The sequence below is a fragment of the Macaca fascicularis genome, chromosome 2 (assembly GCF_037993035.2).
Source record: "Macaca fascicularis isolate 582-1 chromosome 2, T2T-MFA8v1.1".
Classification (NCBI taxonomy): Eukaryota; Metazoa; Chordata; class Mammalia; order Primates; family Cercopithecidae; genus Macaca; species Macaca fascicularis.
In genome coordinates, this window is record NC_088376.1 from 116,382,077 (window position 1) to 116,400,745 (window position 18,669).

General features: G+C 50.8%; 1 protein-coding gene across 1 annotated transcript in view; it reads right to left on the minus strand.

Annotated features, from left to right (window-relative positions):
- Positions 1-5,289, minus strand: part of TKT (transketolase) — a 30,597-nt gene extending 25,308 nt beyond the window's left edge. Inside the window, exon 1 of the mRNA XM_005547392.5 lies at positions 5,103-5,289. Within this exon, the coding sequence (XP_005547449.3) occupies positions 5,103-5,209 (107 nt within the window). The 5' untranslated portion in view covers positions 5,210-5,289. The remainder of the gene's footprint in view (positions 1-5,102) is intronic.
- Between the last annotated feature and the right edge of the window lie 13,380 nt (positions 5,290-18,669).

Here is an 18,669-nt window from a genome sequence, read left to right on the forward strand (position 1 = left end):
TCACCTATCCATGAACCTCTCCTTTCAAGATGGAGAAAATGGCCTGTAATCCCAGCACTCTAGGGAAGCCGAGGCAGGTGGATCGCTTAAGCCTAGGAGTTTGAGACCAGCCTGGGCAAAATGACAAAACCTCAACTCTACAAAAAAATACAAAAATTAGCCAAGACACGGTGGCTCATGCCTGGGGTCTCAGTTACTTGGGAGGCTGAGGTGAGAGGATCATTTGAGCCCAGGAGGCGGAGGCTGCAGTGAGCAGAGATCATGCCACAGCATTCCAGCCTAGGAAACTGAGACCCTGAGATAGAAAGGTTTTTTTGTTTTGTTTCTTTAAGAGCCAGGGTTTTGCTGCTGCCCAGGCTGGAGTGCAGAGCCATGATCATTGCTCACTGCAGCCTTGAACTCCTGAGCTCAAGTGATCCTCACACCTCAGCCTCCCAAGTAGCTGGGACTACAGGCACATGCACAGCTTTTTCTTTCTTTTGTAGAGATGAGGTCTCACTATGTTGCCCAGGTTGGTCCTGAACTCCCAGGCTCAAGCAATCCTCCCACCCTGGCCTTGCAAAATGCTGTGATTACAGGCATGAGCCACCGCACCTGGCCGGAAGGGCCTTTCTGTCAAAGGCACAGCCACTAGGAACAGAGCCAGGGTTAGACTCATCTCCTGTGTCCACCAGCCAGGCCTGGCCAGACATTACCCTCCCCAAAGCTGTGGGTCAGAAACCCTGGGGGACTTGTGGAAAGCAGAGACCACCTTCCCTTTTGAATCAGGCCTGACTGTGATGGAGTCCTCAGATGACACTTGTACTGTTTGGATAACACTACCATCTGGCCCTGGTAAGTGAGAACTGAGAAATCTTTGCCACCAGCCTCAGCATCCAGGTCACTTCTGACAAGGCCATTGGGGTTTTGTTTTTTTTAAATTCAGGATGAGCTGAACCCTTGCCACAATTCCTTCAGCCCATGGAAGGAGATGACCCCAGAGAAGCTCTGGCCACTGTGGGTGCTGCCTCAACAAAAGCCTTCTGTGAGGCCTGCCCCTTCACCTCCAGGCCCAACTCCTGACAGAGGCCAGTGTCCCTGCTTCCTGGGCCTGGTGAGATTCACTGCACACAGGTCAGTGATGGCACAGGAATGGGAAAGCTCTCGAGAAACGAGCCTGGGTCCTCACTGACAGAACGTACGAATCCTGTCTCAGTAAGTGGCCAGCAAAAGACTGGACCAAAGCTAGACATGGTAGCACATGCCTGTGGTTCCAACTACCCAGAAGGGTGGGGCAGGATTGCTATAGCCTAGGAGTTCAAGACTGCAGGGAGCCATGGCTGTGCCTCTGTACTCCAGACCTGGTGGGTGACAGAGCAAGACACTGTCTTTAAAAAAGAAAACAGAAAAAGGACTGGATCAAAGTCCTGTGAACTCCCCCAGAAAAGGGGACATTCTAACAAATTGTCACTTTAACTGTGACTACAGCCCAGATTGGGCCAGGGCTTCCGGACTGAGCCTTCACTCTATGCCTCATTGCAGTGAGGGAACAGTGGGCCTCAAGATAAACATCTGGGGACCAGAAACAGAACACTGCCTGTGTCTCAAGTCTTCCTTGATTAGCTTTTGTGTGTGTACACACACATACTCTTGGCACACACCTTTCAAAATATGGGTTGCATAGCAATGTTATTTCCTTCTGAAAAATAAATTTTCCCTCCTTTTTTGCATATTTTAAACATATACATACACACACACAGTTACTGTATTTTACATAATCTTTTTTTCTTTTGCAAATGGATACTTTTTGAGTTCAGTGAGCTTCTCCCTCCAAGGTATTACAATGTAAACATGGTGTAACTCACAGTCACCACAGTATGTTTCCGGAGGGGTAAAGGCGGTGAGGAAATCAGACCTTGTCTAACAAAGAACTAGGAGACCCACTTGACACTCCGCTCTTTTGGAGCACCCTACATTGGTAAATCTTATTTCTCTCCAAGTGCCTTTCAAGCTGACTAATATCCACCACGGCTGTACCTGGCCTTCCCCTTCACCTTTTTCACCATTCTCTAGCCTGGCACAGACCACTTGCCCAAGAGGCATTCCTTTTTTTTCAGAAGAAGTTTCACTTATGTTGCCCAGGCCGGAGTGCAATGGTGCAATCTCAGCTCACTGCAACCTCTGCCTCCCGGGTTCAAGTAATTCTCCTGCCTCAGCCTCCTGGGTAGCTGGGATTACAGGTGCTCCCCACCATGCCCGGCTAATTTTTTGTATTTTAGTAGGGACAGGGTTTTACCATGTTGGCCAAGCTGGTCTCGATCTCCTGACCTTCAGGTGATCCACTCACCTACGCCTCTCAAAGTGCTGGGATTACAGGCATGAGCCACTGCGCCTGGCTGAACCATTATTTATTTTTGGAGACAGGGTCTTGCTATGTTACCCAGGCTGGTCTTGAACGCCTGGCCTCAAGCGAACTTCCCGCCTTGGCCTCCCAGAGTGCTGGCATTACAGCCATGTAACACCATGCCCAACTATTTTTCTTTTCTTGGTTTTTCTTTTTTTCTTTTGGAGACAGGGTCTCACTCTGTCACCCATACTGAAGTGTGGTGGCATGTTCAAGGCTCACTACAGCCTCAACCTCCTGGGCTCAAGCGATCCTCTGCCTCAGCCTCCCATGTAGCTGGGACTACAGGTACACATCACCACACCTAGCCAATTAAAAAAAAAATTTTGGCCAGGGGTGGTGGCTCATGCCCGTAATCCTAGCACTTTGGGATGCCAAGCCGGGTGGACTACCTGAGGTCAGGAGTTAGAGACCAGCCTGGCCAAGATGGTGAAACCCCGTCTCCACTAAATATACAAAAATTAGCCAGTGCGGTGGCAGGGACCTGTAGTCTCAGCTACTCGGGAGGCTAAGGCAGAAGAATCACTTGAACCCAGGAGGCAGAGGTTGCAGTGAGCCGAGATTGCACCACTGCACTCTAGCCTGGCGATAGAGCAAGAATCCATCTCAAAATTTAAAAAAAAAAAATTTTTTTTTAAGTTATGGGGTCTCACTGTGTTGCCCAGGTTGATCTGGAACTCCTGGGCTCCAGCAATCCTCCCACCTCGACCTCCCAAAGTGCTGTGATTACAGGCATGAACCACCATACCCTGCCAAGAAGCATTCCTGACAGCGTGAGCCCCAACCAGACAGTATGGAACGGCCACCTATTACTAGCTTGGGCAAATAACTTAACACACTAGCCTGTGTCCCCATCTATAAAATGTGAATACAACACAATCTATCTCACAGGGTTATTCTCAGGATGCAACGAATGATCATGCTGTGTCATACCAGATACCTACTGGGGAGCTCAGGAACCCTGTAAACATCTGCATGTTTTATCTAGCCCTGTAAGATGCTCAGATGTGCAATACTACTTAGTTGGCTAATTGCTGCCTCTCTCCAGCTAGACCTCAGACCCCCTGAAACGGCCAATGGTAGCAGGTCCAACAGTACCAAACAAGCAACACAAGGTGTGCAGAGCTACCGTGTGCCAGGCTGGCAAAGGGGGAGCTGAGAGTAAGCCAGGCCCCTGCCCAGGCAGGGGATACCCCACATAAGTGGTAAGACTGATACAAACCCAGGAGAACTAACAGGTCCAAAGTGTGCAAGGGAGTGGGTGGGGGAGTGGGTGGGTGAAGGGCTTTCGAAAGACATCTAATCCCTTCTGAGAACAGGGTGTCTTAAAGGCACAAAGAGTGAATAAATATCCACCCAGAAAGGTGAATAGATTTATTTCTTAATAATATATCCTGAATGAAATTGGCCAGAAGCCAGAATCTTGTCTGTCTGAAACACAGAGCTCGTTTGGGAAGGTCCCGGGAAATTATCCACCACGCAGCCCTCACAACCCTGTCATGAGCCCGGCACACTGTTGGCACTGTGGCCTCACAGCAGCCTCCAAGTAGAGCAGTGGAGTCCTTGAAACCACCCAGCGTGGTAAGTACCGTTACTGTCCCCGCATTACAGTGCGGGAAGCAGGCTCTGAAGTAATTCACCGGCTGACCCCCTCACCCACCCCCAGTGGACACCTCCAGCTGCATGAACGCTGGCCTTCATTAATTATCCCTGTCTCCGCTACAGAAGAGGAGGCTCCTTTGGATCAGCAACTGCCTTTGTCCACATTCTGGGCCAAAAGGGCTGGCCTGGGAAGGATCTTGGGGCATGGGCACGCCAGCTCCTGCCTCGGAGATACAGAACCTGGTGGCTGGCCCTACCCCAGGACTTCACTCCCGGCGCTAGGGCCCTGGAACTCCGTCCTTCCGGCGCTCAGCCTTCTCAGTCTCCTTCCCCTCCGCCTCCTCCCGCCCCAGGTCAAAGCTTAGACCTCCTTTTTACAAAGGATGCCAGGGTTCTGCACCCACGTGCACCGTCCTCCTCTCCTCTTTCCCCAATCAGCCCCGCCGCTGCTTGGCGTATCAGCAGCTCCCTGCTCCAAACTCAGACCCAACCCACGGGTGGCAGGAGACAGGGGTAGGGGAGCGTAGTCTGAAGTGGGGAGGCCAGGCCCCCGAGTCTCCTGCAAGAGGAGTTAAAAAAACAGGCTCTCTAGAGTCGGACTGCTGGCGCTCAAATGCCAGATCTCCCTGTGTGTAACTTTGGGCAGCTGACTAACTCGGAGCCTCCGTTTCCCCATCTGGAAGGGAGAATACTCCCGGCGGCGTCCATACAGCCAGGTGGTGGGGAGAGTTAAAGAGGGCCGCGTTCTCTAGAATAGCAATAATGGTGGCCTTCCCGGCATCGCCCTAGAGGAGACTTGGCGAGTTGCGAGCCCATCCCCCGCGCCACCGTGCAGCGGCGAGGCCCGCGAACAGCGTGGGGCAGAGCCGGCCTGAGGCGCACGGAGGACCAGAGGCCCACGCGGCCGAGCCCGGGCAGTAGGGCGAGAGCGCGACGCAGCGGAAGCCGCCTGCAGCCCGGGGCCCTGCGAGGCGCGTCTCCGCCCTCCGACGGCGCCCGGGCCACCTTCCTTGTCTTGGCATCGCGCAGCGCGACCCAGAGCCCGCGGCGACTCTGGCCGCTGCAGACCACCCCGGCCCCGCCCGAGCCGCGCTCCCGGCCGACGCCGCACACTCACCCAGAGCCCGCCGCCGTGGTGGCCTGGATGGAGCTGATGCGCAGGCGGTTGGCCGTGTCCTTCAGGGCTTGCAGCTTCTGCTGGTCAGGCTTGTGGTAGCCCTCCATGGTGCGGCGGGCGGGGACCCGGCGCACACGCGGACACGCAGAGGTAGCGGCGGCTCCAGCGGCTACAGGCTACTGCCGAGACCGGGCGCCCGGCTGGGGCGCGTTAAGACGCCGGGCGGGGCGGGGCGGGGAGGGGAGAGGCGGGGCAGGGGGAGGAGGCGGGGCTCGGATCACCCCAGGCCTTCGGCCCCGCCCCGCCTGGGGCCCCCGCCTGCCCGCTCCCCTCCGCTACCCGGCTAGGCGCTGGGCCGCTGCGGACTGCGAGGTTAGCAGTTAACCACACACACCAATAATAACACAACGAACAACTCAAGGTTCAAGGCTTGGCTCCTGACTCGAAGGCCTCTCAGTCTCCCTCCTCCACACAGTCCTCCGTGGAATTGTCACAGCTAATCCCATTTTAGAGATGACAAACTGAGGCTTGGCAAGGGCAATCAAGGTCGCAAGGCTGGTGGGTGCCAGGCTTGACCCCAGCCGACCAACCCCAGGCCCAAGAGATTGCAGGACTTTACTATTATTTTGAGACTGAGTTTCGCTCTTGTTGCCCAGGCTGGAGTGCAGTGGCGCAATCTCGGCTCACCACAACCTCCGCCTCCTGAGTTCAAGCAATTCTCCTGCCTCAGCCTCCCGAGTAGCTGGGATTACAAGCATGGGCCACCACGCCTAACTAATTTTGTATATTTAGTAGAGATGGGGTTTCTCCATGTTGGTCAGGCTGGTCTCGAACTCCCGACCTCAGGTGATCCTCCCACCTTGGCCTCCCAAAGTGCTGGGGTTACAGGCGTGAGCCACCGCACCCGGCCCTATTTTTTTTTAATAATTAAAAAATGTTTTTTCTTTGAGACTGGGTCACCCACAGTCACCCAGGCTGGAGTACAGTGGAGTGATTACAGCTCCCTGCAGTCTCAGCCTCCTGGGCTCAAGTGATCCTTCTGCCTCAGCCTCAAAAGTAGCTGAGACCATAGGTACACACTACCACGCCCGGCTAATTTTTGTATGTTTTGTAGAGATGGGGTTTTACCACTTTACCCAGGCAGGTCTGAAACTCCTAGGCTCAAGCCATCTGCCCTCCTCTGCCTCCCAAAGTGCCGGATTACAGGCATAAGCCACCATGCCCAAACACTCAGGGCTTTAGAGCCCTGCACAGGGGAGGGGGATTATTGAAAATGAGAGTAGGATAGTGGTAGCCATGACAGTGCCAGGTGATGATAACTGAGAAATTACTAGGGGAAGACCCTTTACAAATTATTAGGGCCTAGAAACACTGCCGACTCTTAGGGAGATTATTGGGTTTGCTTCCAGGTCTGTAGGGACAGGGGCACCCACCACTACTGTTATCAGAACCCATGGTCCCCAGAGGGATGAGGCTCTCCAGAGTGGAATTAGGGAGGGACTTTCATCACAGACACTGTTTCATTCAATCCGCCCACCACACAAAGAGTGAATAAGTGAGGTACATACTGCCTACAATGCCTATTTTACAGAGGAAGAAGCTCCATTTGACAGAGGAAAGATAAAGGCAAGACCCTCAAATGGGTGTCTGGGCAGGGAGCTAAAACCCTGAGACGGCCAAGAGACACCAGTGGCCGCCCTGTGTCCTCTATGTCCTCCCTGCATTGCCCATACTCAGAGAGCTCTGAGTCATGAGGCAATGGACTGAATTTGAGTGAGTCCCCCAGCTCACCTCCAGGTGCTCCTCTGCTGGCCTGACCCCCAGATGCCCAATCTGACCCTAAGTATGGCATCCCATAGCACCTGGCTCCGCAGAGGCTGGCCCTATGGTGTCTGGCTGGTGAGGACTACGGGCTAGGATTGGAGGGGGTCCCCAGAGTGTGCCACCCTCAGAGGCCTGGCAGGTGCCACCTCTGCCCTCAGGCTGCTCACTGTCTGGAAAAAGGGCAAACCCTTGAAACCCTTTGAAAGCTCTGTGCCTTGGCCGGGCGCGGTGGCTCAAGCCTGTAATCCCAGCACTTTGGGAGGCCGAGACGGGCGGATCACGAGGTCAGGAGATCGAGACCATCCTGGCTAACACGGTGAAACCCCGTCTCTACTAAAAAATACAGAAAACTAGCCGGGCGCCGTGGCTGGCGCCTGTAGTCCCAACTACTCGGGAGGCTGAGGCAGGAGAATGGCGTGAACCCGGGAGGCGGAGCTTGCAGTGAGCTGAGATCTGGCCACTGCACTCCAGCCTGGGCGACAGAGCGAGACTCCGTCTCAAAAAAAAAAAAAAAGAAAAAGAAAGCTCTGTGCCTTCCAACTCTGTGGCCCTTAGGACAGTGGCTTCCTAAGCGAGTGGCCTCAATTTCTTGATCTGCCTAATGGGACTCATCCTTATCACTCTGCACCCACTCTGGTCTCTGACAATGGCACAGAACTCACCATGGCTCTGGGGATCTAGGAGTAATGGAAATAAAATTGTCCCTCCCCACCACCTGGGGCTCCAGGGACCTCAGGGCAGCTTCCTCTCCTCTTGAGGTTCCACATGAATGGGGCCTGTGATATTATGATACGCATATATGGGTCCCTGACTTAGAACTCCCCCAAACCCTTGTTATACCATTGGGGTGCTTTAGGCCTCAGGAACAGAGCCCAGAAACAGTCTCTCAGGCCTTCGCCTACCTTCCTTTCACCTGCTCCTTTCTCTCCCCTGGCAGGATCTTCTCCTGCCGGTCTGTCTTGGAGCTGGCCATAAATAAGTTCTCTCACCAACCTCGTGTAATTGTAGGTCATTAGACCCCCATGAGAAGGGGTTCTGTCCCATACCCATGAGAAGGGAAGATCAGAGTGGGTGCAGAGTGATAAGGATGAGTCCCGTTAGGCAGATGGGGAAATTGAGGCCTCTCCCTTAGGGAGCCTCTGTCCTAAGGGCCACAGAGTTGGAAGGCACAGAGCTTTCAAAGGGTTTCAAGGGTCTGCCCTTACAGCAGACAGTGAGCTTCACAGAGATGCCAAGAAGAGTAAGGACACACAGGTCTTGCTGGGTTTCCCCACTCAGTCAATTAGCATTAGATCATATACTTTTGGTCTAATCACATTTCCACAAGGCTGTCAATCATGTGTATCCAATGAAATGTCCAAGAAAGTCTCAAGAGGACGGGGTTCAGGAGCTTCTGGACAGCGGAACACATGGAAGTTCACAGGAAGGTGAACAAGAACTCATCCACGTGCTGGGAGGGTGGCACATTCCAGCTCCATGGAGACAACTGCTCCTTCACTAGGGACCTTTCCAGGCCTCCGTCTGTGTAACTCTTTGCCTAGCTGTTTGTCTCCTTTAAAATATCCTTTGTAACTAACCGATAAATGTGCTTTCCTGAGTTTTGAGAGCTGCTCTAGCAAATTAATTGAACCCAAAGAGGGAGTGGTGGGAACCCCAACTTGAAGCTGGTCAGTCCCGATCGTGGAACTCACGGGAAGGAGGAGGTGGTTTTGGAGGACTAAATCCTCAACCTGTGGTTTCTGAGGCTGTCTCCAGGTAATTAGCATCAGAATGGAATACAGCTGGAGGACACCCAGCTGGTGTCGCTGCAGAATTGCTTGCTTGCTTGGTGCATGGGGAGAAACCCCCACACATTTGATCACAGAAGTCTTTTGTGTTAATTGTTGTGGTGTGAGAACAGAGGAAAAACAGAGTTTGAGTGTTTTCACAGGGCCCAAGAGTTCAGCCTTATTTCAAGAGTTCTTAGTCTTCCCAAAGGCCAGCTTCAGAAACAGAATCCTAGGCTAGCTGGGGGTGTTGCTAGCACCCAGTTTGTCCAGGGTGGTTCCCTTGTCCCCAGGTCCCAGGGTCTTTATTCAAACCCTCACACCTCTGAAGTCACATGACACTTGGAAGAAAGTCCTGGAAACCTGTCTGGCTTCCGGCTAAATCTGGCTCCCTGCTGCCCTCACGCCCCATCCTCTCTCAGCCTCCTGTTCACCTTCCCCATGGCTGCCAGAGAACTCTTCCTCCCCAGTTTAACTCCCATGTTGTCCTTCCTCCACCCTTTCGATAAAAATCAGGTCCCACAGCCCCACCCATCTCAGCCACACTGACCTCGAATTCCTTAAAAAACACCAAGCCCTCTCCCTCCTAGAGGTTTTGCACAGGCTGCTCCCTGAGCCAGCAGAGCCCTTCCTGAGGCTCCTCACATGGCCTGGGTCTAGAGCCATGCTTCCCATCACACTGCCTGTCTTGGTCTCTGCAGGGGTCTCTGCCTATCTGCATGATCTTTTGTCAGCTCCAGGAGAGCCAGGATATGATCTTTTGTCCCTGGCTCTATCCCCAGGGACTACAACTGTGTCTCATATACAATAGGTGCTCAATGAATGCCTGCAGAATGAAAGCATGAATGTCAAGTGATGTGCCCGAGGACACAGAGCCAGCAAGTGCTAGGGCTGCCCCCAAGCAGAGAAGGCATCAGGGAGGCCTCAGGGGAGGGAATCTGGCCACTCAGACTGGTGTCCTTCATTCCGACCTTTCCAGAAACCGAGACACAAAGGTGCTCTGTTGGAGGGTAGGAAGTGGCAGAAATGTCCTACTGCCAGCATCAGGTGCCAGCAGAGGCCACAGTGACCTGAGAGCAGAGCCACATGCTGGAATCTGAGCTGTCCCCCAGGACCTGTGCAGCACTAGGGAGAAGGTCACCCTTAGAGGAGCCAGGACAGTGTGAGTCCCCACGTAAGAGTCCCCCACAGCCACTCCCCAGGGATCTCCAGTATCCCTAAAAGGGACCTGAGAGGGGTTGGGGTCCTGAGGGGTGCCATACCACCCAGTATTGTTACTGGGCGATGGCTTTGATCACCGAGACAGTGCTGATGGATTCTAGTGGCTGCCTAGAGTGGAATGTGGAGCAGAGAGTTCTGAATTGCCCTTCAGCCTGAAATGCCAGGACTGGTCTAACCATACTGGGCAGGGTCACCTGGCATAAGAGACTGGCAGTGTCGGGAAGTCATGTCCCACCTCTTCATGTCCCCTGTATTTTGGGGACCCAGAGGGGCTGCACTTGGGCCAAGCATGAGGAATCCCAGATTGCAGGAACTGTTTGACACACACACACTCACACTCACAGATGATGCTCACACACCCTCTCACATGTTTGTTGTTGTTAAGAGATAAGGTCTCACTATGTTGCCCAGGCTGGAACTTCTGGGCTCAAGTGATCCTCTTGCCTCAGCCACCCAAAGTGCTGGGATTACAGGCATGAGCCACTGCACCAGGCCCGTGATACGTTGTTAATGGGGTAAAAGTAAGGTAGAGAACAGCAGATAGAGGGTGATCCTATTTCTGTCAAAAATAAATAAAAGCACACGTGTGCCTTTGTGCACTTGTGTGCACGCTTGTAGGTGTGTGTAAGTTTACATGGGCATGCAGAGAGTCTGCAGGGACAGGTTCACAAACCGTGGGAGGCTTGGAGAGTGGGAATTGGGGGGACTTTCAGTTTTTTATTTACCCTTTTCTCTTTTGTTGGAATTTATTGGCAATGTACATGGTTGACTTTTTTTTTTTTTTTTTTTTTTGAGACAAAGTCTTTCTCTGTCACCCAGGCTAGAGTGCAGTGGCACGATCTCGGCTCACTGCAACCCCAGCTTCCTGAGTTCAAGCAATTCTCCTGTCTCAGCTTCCCGAATAGCTGGGATAACAGGTGCCTGCCACCACATCCAGCTACTTTTTGTATTTTTAGTAGAGACAGGGTTTCTCCATGTTGGCCAGGCTGGTCTCGAACTCATGGCTGCAGGTGATCTGCCCATCTTAGCCTCCCAAAGTGCTGCTACTACAGTTGTGAGCCACTACACCTGGCCAATGGTTGACTTTTTAATCAGAAAAAAAGCAAAATAGGCCGGGCACGCACACCTGTACTCCCAGCACTTTGGGAGGCCAAGGCAGGTGGATCGCTTAAGGTCAGAAGTTACAGACCAGCCTGACCAACATGGTGAAACCCTGTCTCTACTAAAAATACAAAAATTAGCTGGGCATGTTGACGGGAGCCTGTAGTCCCAGCTACTCGGGAGGCTGAGGCAGGAGAATCACTTGAACCTGGGAGGTGAAGGTTACAGTAAGCCTAAATCACTCCACGGTGCTCCAGCCTGGGAGACAAAGCTAAACTCCATATCAAAACAACAACAACAAAACACACACACACACACACACACACACACACACAAAAGAAAAATAAAAAAAGCAAAATAAAATTCTATCTTGAAAAAATAGCTAGTGAAGTTAGGGGCAGGTTGCATTTTTGTGAGCACACATTTTCTCTTGGTTTCCTGTGATTATGTAAAGCTGCTCCCATGTTTCATAAGTCAGGCTGCTGCCCTGGATGTTTTTGGGTTGGGAACAAACCCCCAGGCAGTGGGAACTTGATGGTGCCTCTCCTGTCCTTGCTTTGCTATCCACATAAAACTTAGAGCAATGCCATCCTGATGTGCTCCTGCACGTTCACCGAGCGGGCACTGACGAGGCATGAATGGGCCCTGGGCAGCTGCATTCCTGAGTGACAGCACTGGACATCGCTTTGGCAGGGCTGGGCCCACGTGTGTGCTCCTGGAACATGCTTGGGCCAGCGTCTGGGAGCCCCAAGTCAGCACAGGGCTTGCAATGGAGCCAACATCAGCTCTGGGTCCTCAGGACACTGTTTTTGACTCGTATCCAAGGCTGGCCGCCTGCAGGGGCCTGGGAGGAGTCCTCGTGGAGTGAGTGTCCAGCTCCTGCCCTCCTGTGCCGAGTAGACAGCCTTGCTCTTGAGTACCCAAAAGAGGCATGTAGGTTGACTGAGTTTTAATACATCTATCTCTCCTCCCAATACCTGAAATTTCCTTCTGGAGGCATTTTTAGGGAAATGCCTCTTTTGATAATGTAGTTGCCATTTGAGAACACAAATTGTTCAACTCATTCACAGAATGTCTGATTTCTCTTGTACTCAATTTATTTTTGTTTTTTAAAAACATTCAATTTCTTCTTCCTCCTCCTCCTCCTCCTCCTCTTCTTCTTTTTCTTCTTCTTTTTTTTTGTGAGACAGAGCCTAGCTCTGTCCTGTGGGCTAGAGTGCAGTGGCGCAATCTCAGCTCACTGTAACTTCCGCTTCCTGGGTTCAAGCAATTTTTGTGCTTCAATCTCCTGAGTAGCTGGGCATACAGGCGTGCGCCACCGGGCCCAGCTAATTTTTTTTTTTTTTTTTTTTTTGAGACAGTCTTGCTCTGTCGCCTAGGCTGGAGTGCAGTGGCATGATCTCAACTCACTGCAACCTCAGCCTCCCGAGTTCAAGCAGTTCTCCTGCCTCAGCCTCCCAAGTAGCTGGGATTACAGCCACACACTACTGTGCCCAGCTAACTTTTGTATTTTTAGGAGAGACAGGGTTTCACTATGTTAGCCAGGCTGGTCTGGAACTCCTGACCTAGTGATCTGCCCACCTGGGCCTCCCAAAGTACTGGGATTACAGGCACACGCCACCTTGGCCAGCCAATTTTTGTATTTTTAGTAGAGATGGGGTTTTGCCTTGTTGGCCAGGCTGATCTCAAACTCCTGACCTCAGGTGATCCACCAGCCTTGGCCTTCCAAAGTGCTGGGATTACAGGTGTGAGCCACTGCGCCCGGACTAAAAACACTTAATTTCTGATTATCGAACTAAAACATAGTCATTGGAAAAATCTGAAAGTACAGAATTTTTTTTTTTTTTTTCAGACTGGATCTTGCTCTTTTGCCTAGGCTGGAGTGCAGTGGCACAGTCTCGGCTCACTGCAAACTCTGTCTCCTGGGCTCAAAGGGATTCTCCCACCTCAGCTTCATGAGTAGCTGAGACTATAGGCACGCACCATCATGCCCGGCTAATTTTTTAGTATTTTTGGCGTAGAGATGGGGTTTTGCCATGTTGCCCAGGCTGGTCTCGAACTCCTGGGCTCAAGAGATCCACCCGCCTCAGTTTCCCAAAGTGCTGGGATTACAGGCGTGAGCCACCATGCTTGGCCCAGAAAATTTCAAGGTGAACTAAAATCATACACTATTCCACACAAAAGGGACTACTGTTAAAGTTGCTTGCTCATTTGACAAATACTGATTTATTACATATAATTGTTATGAAGAAAATAGGCCAGGCACAGTGACTCACACACACCTGTAATCTCAGCACTTTGGGAGGCTAAGGCAGGAAGATCGCTTGAGGCCAGGAGCATGAGATCAGCCTGGACAACATGGTGAGACCCTGTCTCTACAAATTAAAAATTAAAAAATTAGGCCGAGCGTGGTGGCTCATAATCCCAGCACTTTGGGAGGCCAAGGTGGGTGGATTACCTCAGGTCAGGAGTTCCAGACCAGCCTGGCTAACGTGGTGAAACCCCATTTCTACTAAAAATGCGAAAATTAGCTGGGTGTGGTGGCGCACGCCTGTAGTCCCAGCTACTCAGGAGACTGAGGCAGGAGAACTGCTTCAGCCCAGGAGGCAGAGGTTGCAGTGAGCCTAGATCGTGCCCCTGCACTCCAGTCTGGGCAACAGAGCGAGACTCCATTTAAAAAAAAAATTAAAAATTAGCTGGGCATGGTGGCATGTACCTGTAGTCCCAGCTACTTGGGAGGCTGAGGTGGGAGGCTTGCTTGAGCCCAGAAGTTTGAGGCTGCAGTGAGCCATGATTGAGCCAATGCATTCTAGCCTTGGTGGCAGAGCCAGATCTTGTCTCAAAAATAAATAAATAAATAAAACAGGGTCAGGGTCAGGGGTCAGGGACTGGAGAGGGGCTGCAAAGTAGGGGGTTGTGTACTTCAGGTTGTCAAACAAGGCTAAAGACAGTCATTGCTCAGTATGTTTGCTATTGTGAATTCCTTGTTTTAAAAAATACATTGTCGGCCGGACGCAGTGGCTCATGCCTATAATCCCAGCACTTTGGGAGGCTGAGGTGGGCAGATCACCTGAGGTCAGGAGTTTGAGACCAGCCTGGCCAACATGGCGAAACCCCACCTCTACTAAAAAATACAAAAATTAGTTGGGTGTGGTGGTGGCACCTGTAATCCCAACTACTCAGGAGGTTGTATGTGCGCCTGTAATCCCAGCTACTCAGGAGGTTGTATGTGCGCCTGTAGTCCCAGCTACTCAGGAGGGTGAGGCAGGAGAATTGCTTGAACCTGGGGGGTGGAGGTTGCAGTAAGCCAACATCGTGCCACTTCACTCCAGCCTGGGTGAAAGAGCGAAACTCTTTCACACACACACACAAGAAAGTTCCATTGTCAGGATCACGTAAAACCATTTTCCCCCTATACTTTCTCATTAGCATTTCAAAATTCTTCAAATAAACCGTCTTTACTAGCTGTGCATTGTCCCATCATAGGGCCGTGTCCTCATCTATTAACCATTCCTTAGGACTGAGTGCTCAGACCCCTTCCGGCTGTTAATCATTGGATATTGCCCGCAGTTAACATTTTCGTGCCTAAATCTTGTCCTCCTGGTGAGTTATCTCCTGAACCAGAGCCCTCAGCAGGTGTTGAGAGGAGGGTGGCAGCTTTGCCAGAGATCTGGATACATATTTGGCAGAGGGCTAACCAGAAAGTCTGGTTCTGCCACTCATCACCTTTGCTTCCAACTGGCAAGGTCCCATTGTGGGACTGACAGAGTGAGAGGAGAGAGGGAGCCTGAAACCTGCATGGCCTTCAGTGGAGCCCTTTCTCTGGTCCTGTTTCATCATATCTGTAAAAGAGGCTTATTCTTGCTACATGCAGAGGTTGAATTCTCCCCTGTGCCAGGCCCTGTGTGCTGAGTCAGAGCCCCCTGGGGCCATTCTCTGTCTGGGAAAAGCAAATCCAACTAGGTTTAGCAGGGCTGGAAGACTTCCAATAGTTTTCAGGTCATAGATCCATAAACTTTTTTGGGTAATTTTGTGTAGGGGATGGGAGTATATTGGACCCCTCTGGCCAGTAGCAAAGGGAAGTGCAATGAGAGGAGAGAATTCTGAGATGAGTTTTGCAAATCACTTTCACCAGGATGTCTACAAACTCCAGGTTCATGGGACTGGGCAAGAACACCATGAGAGGGAAACAAAGGGGAGGAAAGGGAGCCTGGAGACAGGAGAAAAACGCACCAGCTCCTCGACTCTGCTGGGAGCCAGCCTACCCAAGTACACAAGACTTTTCCCTCTTTTTCCTTTCACATTTATTGCCTCTATCTCTCTCTTTTTGAGACAGGGTCTCACTCCGTTGCCTAGGCTGGAGTGCAGTGGCACGATCTCAGCTCACTGCAACCTGCATCTCCCGGGTTCAAGTGATCCTCCTACCTCAGCCTCCCGAGTAGCTGGGACCACAGGTGTGTGCCATCATGTCCTACTAATTGTTTTGTAGAAATGGGGTTTTGCTGTGTTGCCCAGGCTGGTCCCAAACTCCTGGGCTCAAGCAATCCACCCACCTCGGACTCCCAAAGTGCTGGGATTATAGGTATGAGCCACTGTACCTAGCTTTTTTTTTTTTTTTAAATCACACTGTTTATCTCATTTTGAGATAAAATGAACACACCCTGAAATCTACCCTCCCTTAAAAGTGTATAATTCAATGATTTTTGGTGTTGAGGGATAGAGAAAAAAATTAAAGTTTTTTTTTTTGTTTAAATTCTCATATAGTCACTACAAAACAGAACGCTTCTGTGGCCCCTGGTCACCAAAATGTGTGAGGATTTCTCCCCACTAAGCAATCCTGCAGTGAACACCAGCTATGTGTCCTCTAATTCAACTCAATTCTGACACTGTCTATCTGGAGATAGTGTCAGATCCCACAGCCTGAGGGCTCAGGCCCATAAGACTGTCCCCTACTTCAGATGCCAATCAGTCTTGGCCTCCGCAACTTCCGAGGAACTTACTATAAATTGAGGTTCCCAAGATCCCTTCCCCAGTTCAATTAACTTGCTAGAGTGGCTCACAGAACTCAGGGAAACATTTTACTTATATTGACCCGTTTATTATAAAGGATATTACAAAGGAATCAGAAAAATAGCCAGATGAAGAGACAGATAGGATAAGGTATGCGGGGAGAGGGAGCTGAAAGTTCCAGACCTCTAATCCTCTAATTACTTGGTCTTTCCGGTAACTGCCCCATCCTGAGCCTATCTAGAGGCCTCACCCCAAGTCACTGTGTTAACATAAACTCAGGTGTGATCAAAGAGTGGCTTATGAGTAACAAAAGACACGCCTTCTGCTAAGGAAATTCCAAGGTTTTTTTTTTTTTTTTTTTTTTGAGACGGAGTCTCGCTCTGTCGCCCAGGCTGGAGTGCAGTGGCCAGATCTCAGCTCACTGCAAGCTCCGCCTCCCGGGTTCCCGCCATTCTCCTGCCTCAGCCTCCCGAGTAGCTGGGACCACAGGCGCCGCCACCTCGCCCGGCTAATTTTTTGTGTTTTTAGTAGAGACGGGGTTTCGCCGTGTTACCCAGGATGGTCTCGATCTCCTGACCTTGTGATCCGCCCGTCTCGGCCTCCCAAAGTGCTGGGATTACAGGCTTGAGCCACCGCGCCCGGCCTAATTCCAAGGGTTTTTAGCTCTGTGACAGGAACTAGGGACAAATACTAAATATATTTCATCAAGATATGGAAGCAGGTTGGGTGTAGTGGTTAATGCCTGTAATCCCAGCACTTTGGGATGCAGAGGCAGGAAGATCACTTGAGGCCAGGAGTTCAAGGTCAGCCTGGCCAACATGGCAAAAACCCATCTCTACTAAAAATAGAAAAATCAGCTGGGTTTGGTGGTGTGCGCCTGTAATTCCAGCTACTCGGGAGACTGAGGCACAAGAATTGCTTGAGCCTGGGAAGCAGAGGTTGTAGTGAGCCAAGACTGTGCCACTGCACTCCAGCCTGGGTGACAGAGCAAGACTCTCTCTCAAAAAAAGGAAAAAAAAAAAAAAAAAAAAAAAAGATATGGGAGTAATCTAAGCATCCATCAGTGGAGAAAAGGATAAAGAAAATTTGGCCTGGGCGCGATGGCTCATGCCTGTAATCCCAGAAATTTGGGAGGCCAAGGCAGGCGGATCATGAGGTCAGGAGTTCGAGACTAGCCTGGCCAACATAGTGAAACGCTGTCTCTACTAAAAACACAAAAATTAGCCGGGCATGGTGGCACACACCTGTAGTCCCAGCTACTCAGGAGGCTGAGGTAGGAGAACTACTTGAACCCTGGAGGGGAGGCAGAGGTTGCAGTGAGCCAAAACCATGCCATTGCACTTCAGCCTAGGTGACAGCGAGACTCCATCTCAAAAAAAAAAAAAAAAAAGCATTGATACATATACACAAATGGAGTACTATTCAGCCATAAAAAAGAATGAGAGCCTGTTATTTGCAGCAATATTTGCAGTAACATGGATGGAACTGGAAGTAATTATGCTAAGTAAAATAAGCCAGGCACAGAAAGAGAAATACCGCATGTTCTCACTCATATGGGAGAGCTAAAACAGTGGCTCTCATGGAGGTAGAGAGTAGAATGGTAATTACCAGAAGCTGGGAAGGGTAGTGGAGATGTGGGAGAAAAAGAGGGATTGGTTAATGGGTACAAAAATACAGCTAGAATAAGGACTAGTGTTTAGTAACACAATAGGGCAAATACAGTTAGCAATAATTTAGTGTATATTTCAAAATAATTAGAAGAGTGGAATTTACTTTATTTTATTTTTTTGAGACAGGGTCCTACTCTGTCACCTAGGCTGGAGCCCAGTGGCAAGATCATAGCTCACCGTAGCCACGACGTCCTGGGCTCAAGCGATCCTCCTACTTCAGCCTCCTGAGTAACTGGGACCACAGGTGTGTGCCACCACATCCGGCTAATTTTAATACTTTTTGTAGAGACAAGGTTTGGCTATGTTGCCCAGGCTGGTCTCAAACTCCTGACTGAGATTGCTCAAACACTCTGCCTGCTTCAGCCTCCCAAAGTGCTGGGATTACAGGTGTGAGCCATTGTGCCTGGCTAGAAGAGTGGATTCGGAATGTTTCTAACACAAAGAAATGATAGATGTTTAAGGTGATGAATATCCCAATTGCCCTGATTTGATCATCATATGCACATTGTATATGTGTATCAAAATATCACATGTATCCAATAAATATATACAACTATTATGAAGCTATAAAATTAAAAAAAAAAAAAAAGCCAAGAGTCTACTCCAGGGGCTGAGGTGGGAGAACTGCTTGAGCCCAGTAGTTCGAGGCTGCAATGAGCTATGATAGTGCCACTGCACTCTAGCTTGGGTGACAGATCAGGATTCTGTCTCTTAAAAAATAATAATTGGGCTGGGCGTGGTGGTTCACGTCTCTAATCCCAGCCTGAGCTCAGGAGTTCGAGACCAGCCTGGGCAACACAGTGAAACCCCATCTCTACTAAAAATGCAAAAAAACTGGCCAGGCATGGCGGCACGTGCTCCTGTAGTCCTAGCTACTCGGGAGGCTGAGGCAGGAGAATCACTTCAACCCGGGAGGCGGAGCTTGCAGTGAGCCGAAATCACGCCACTGCACTCCAGCCTGAGTGACAGAGCAAG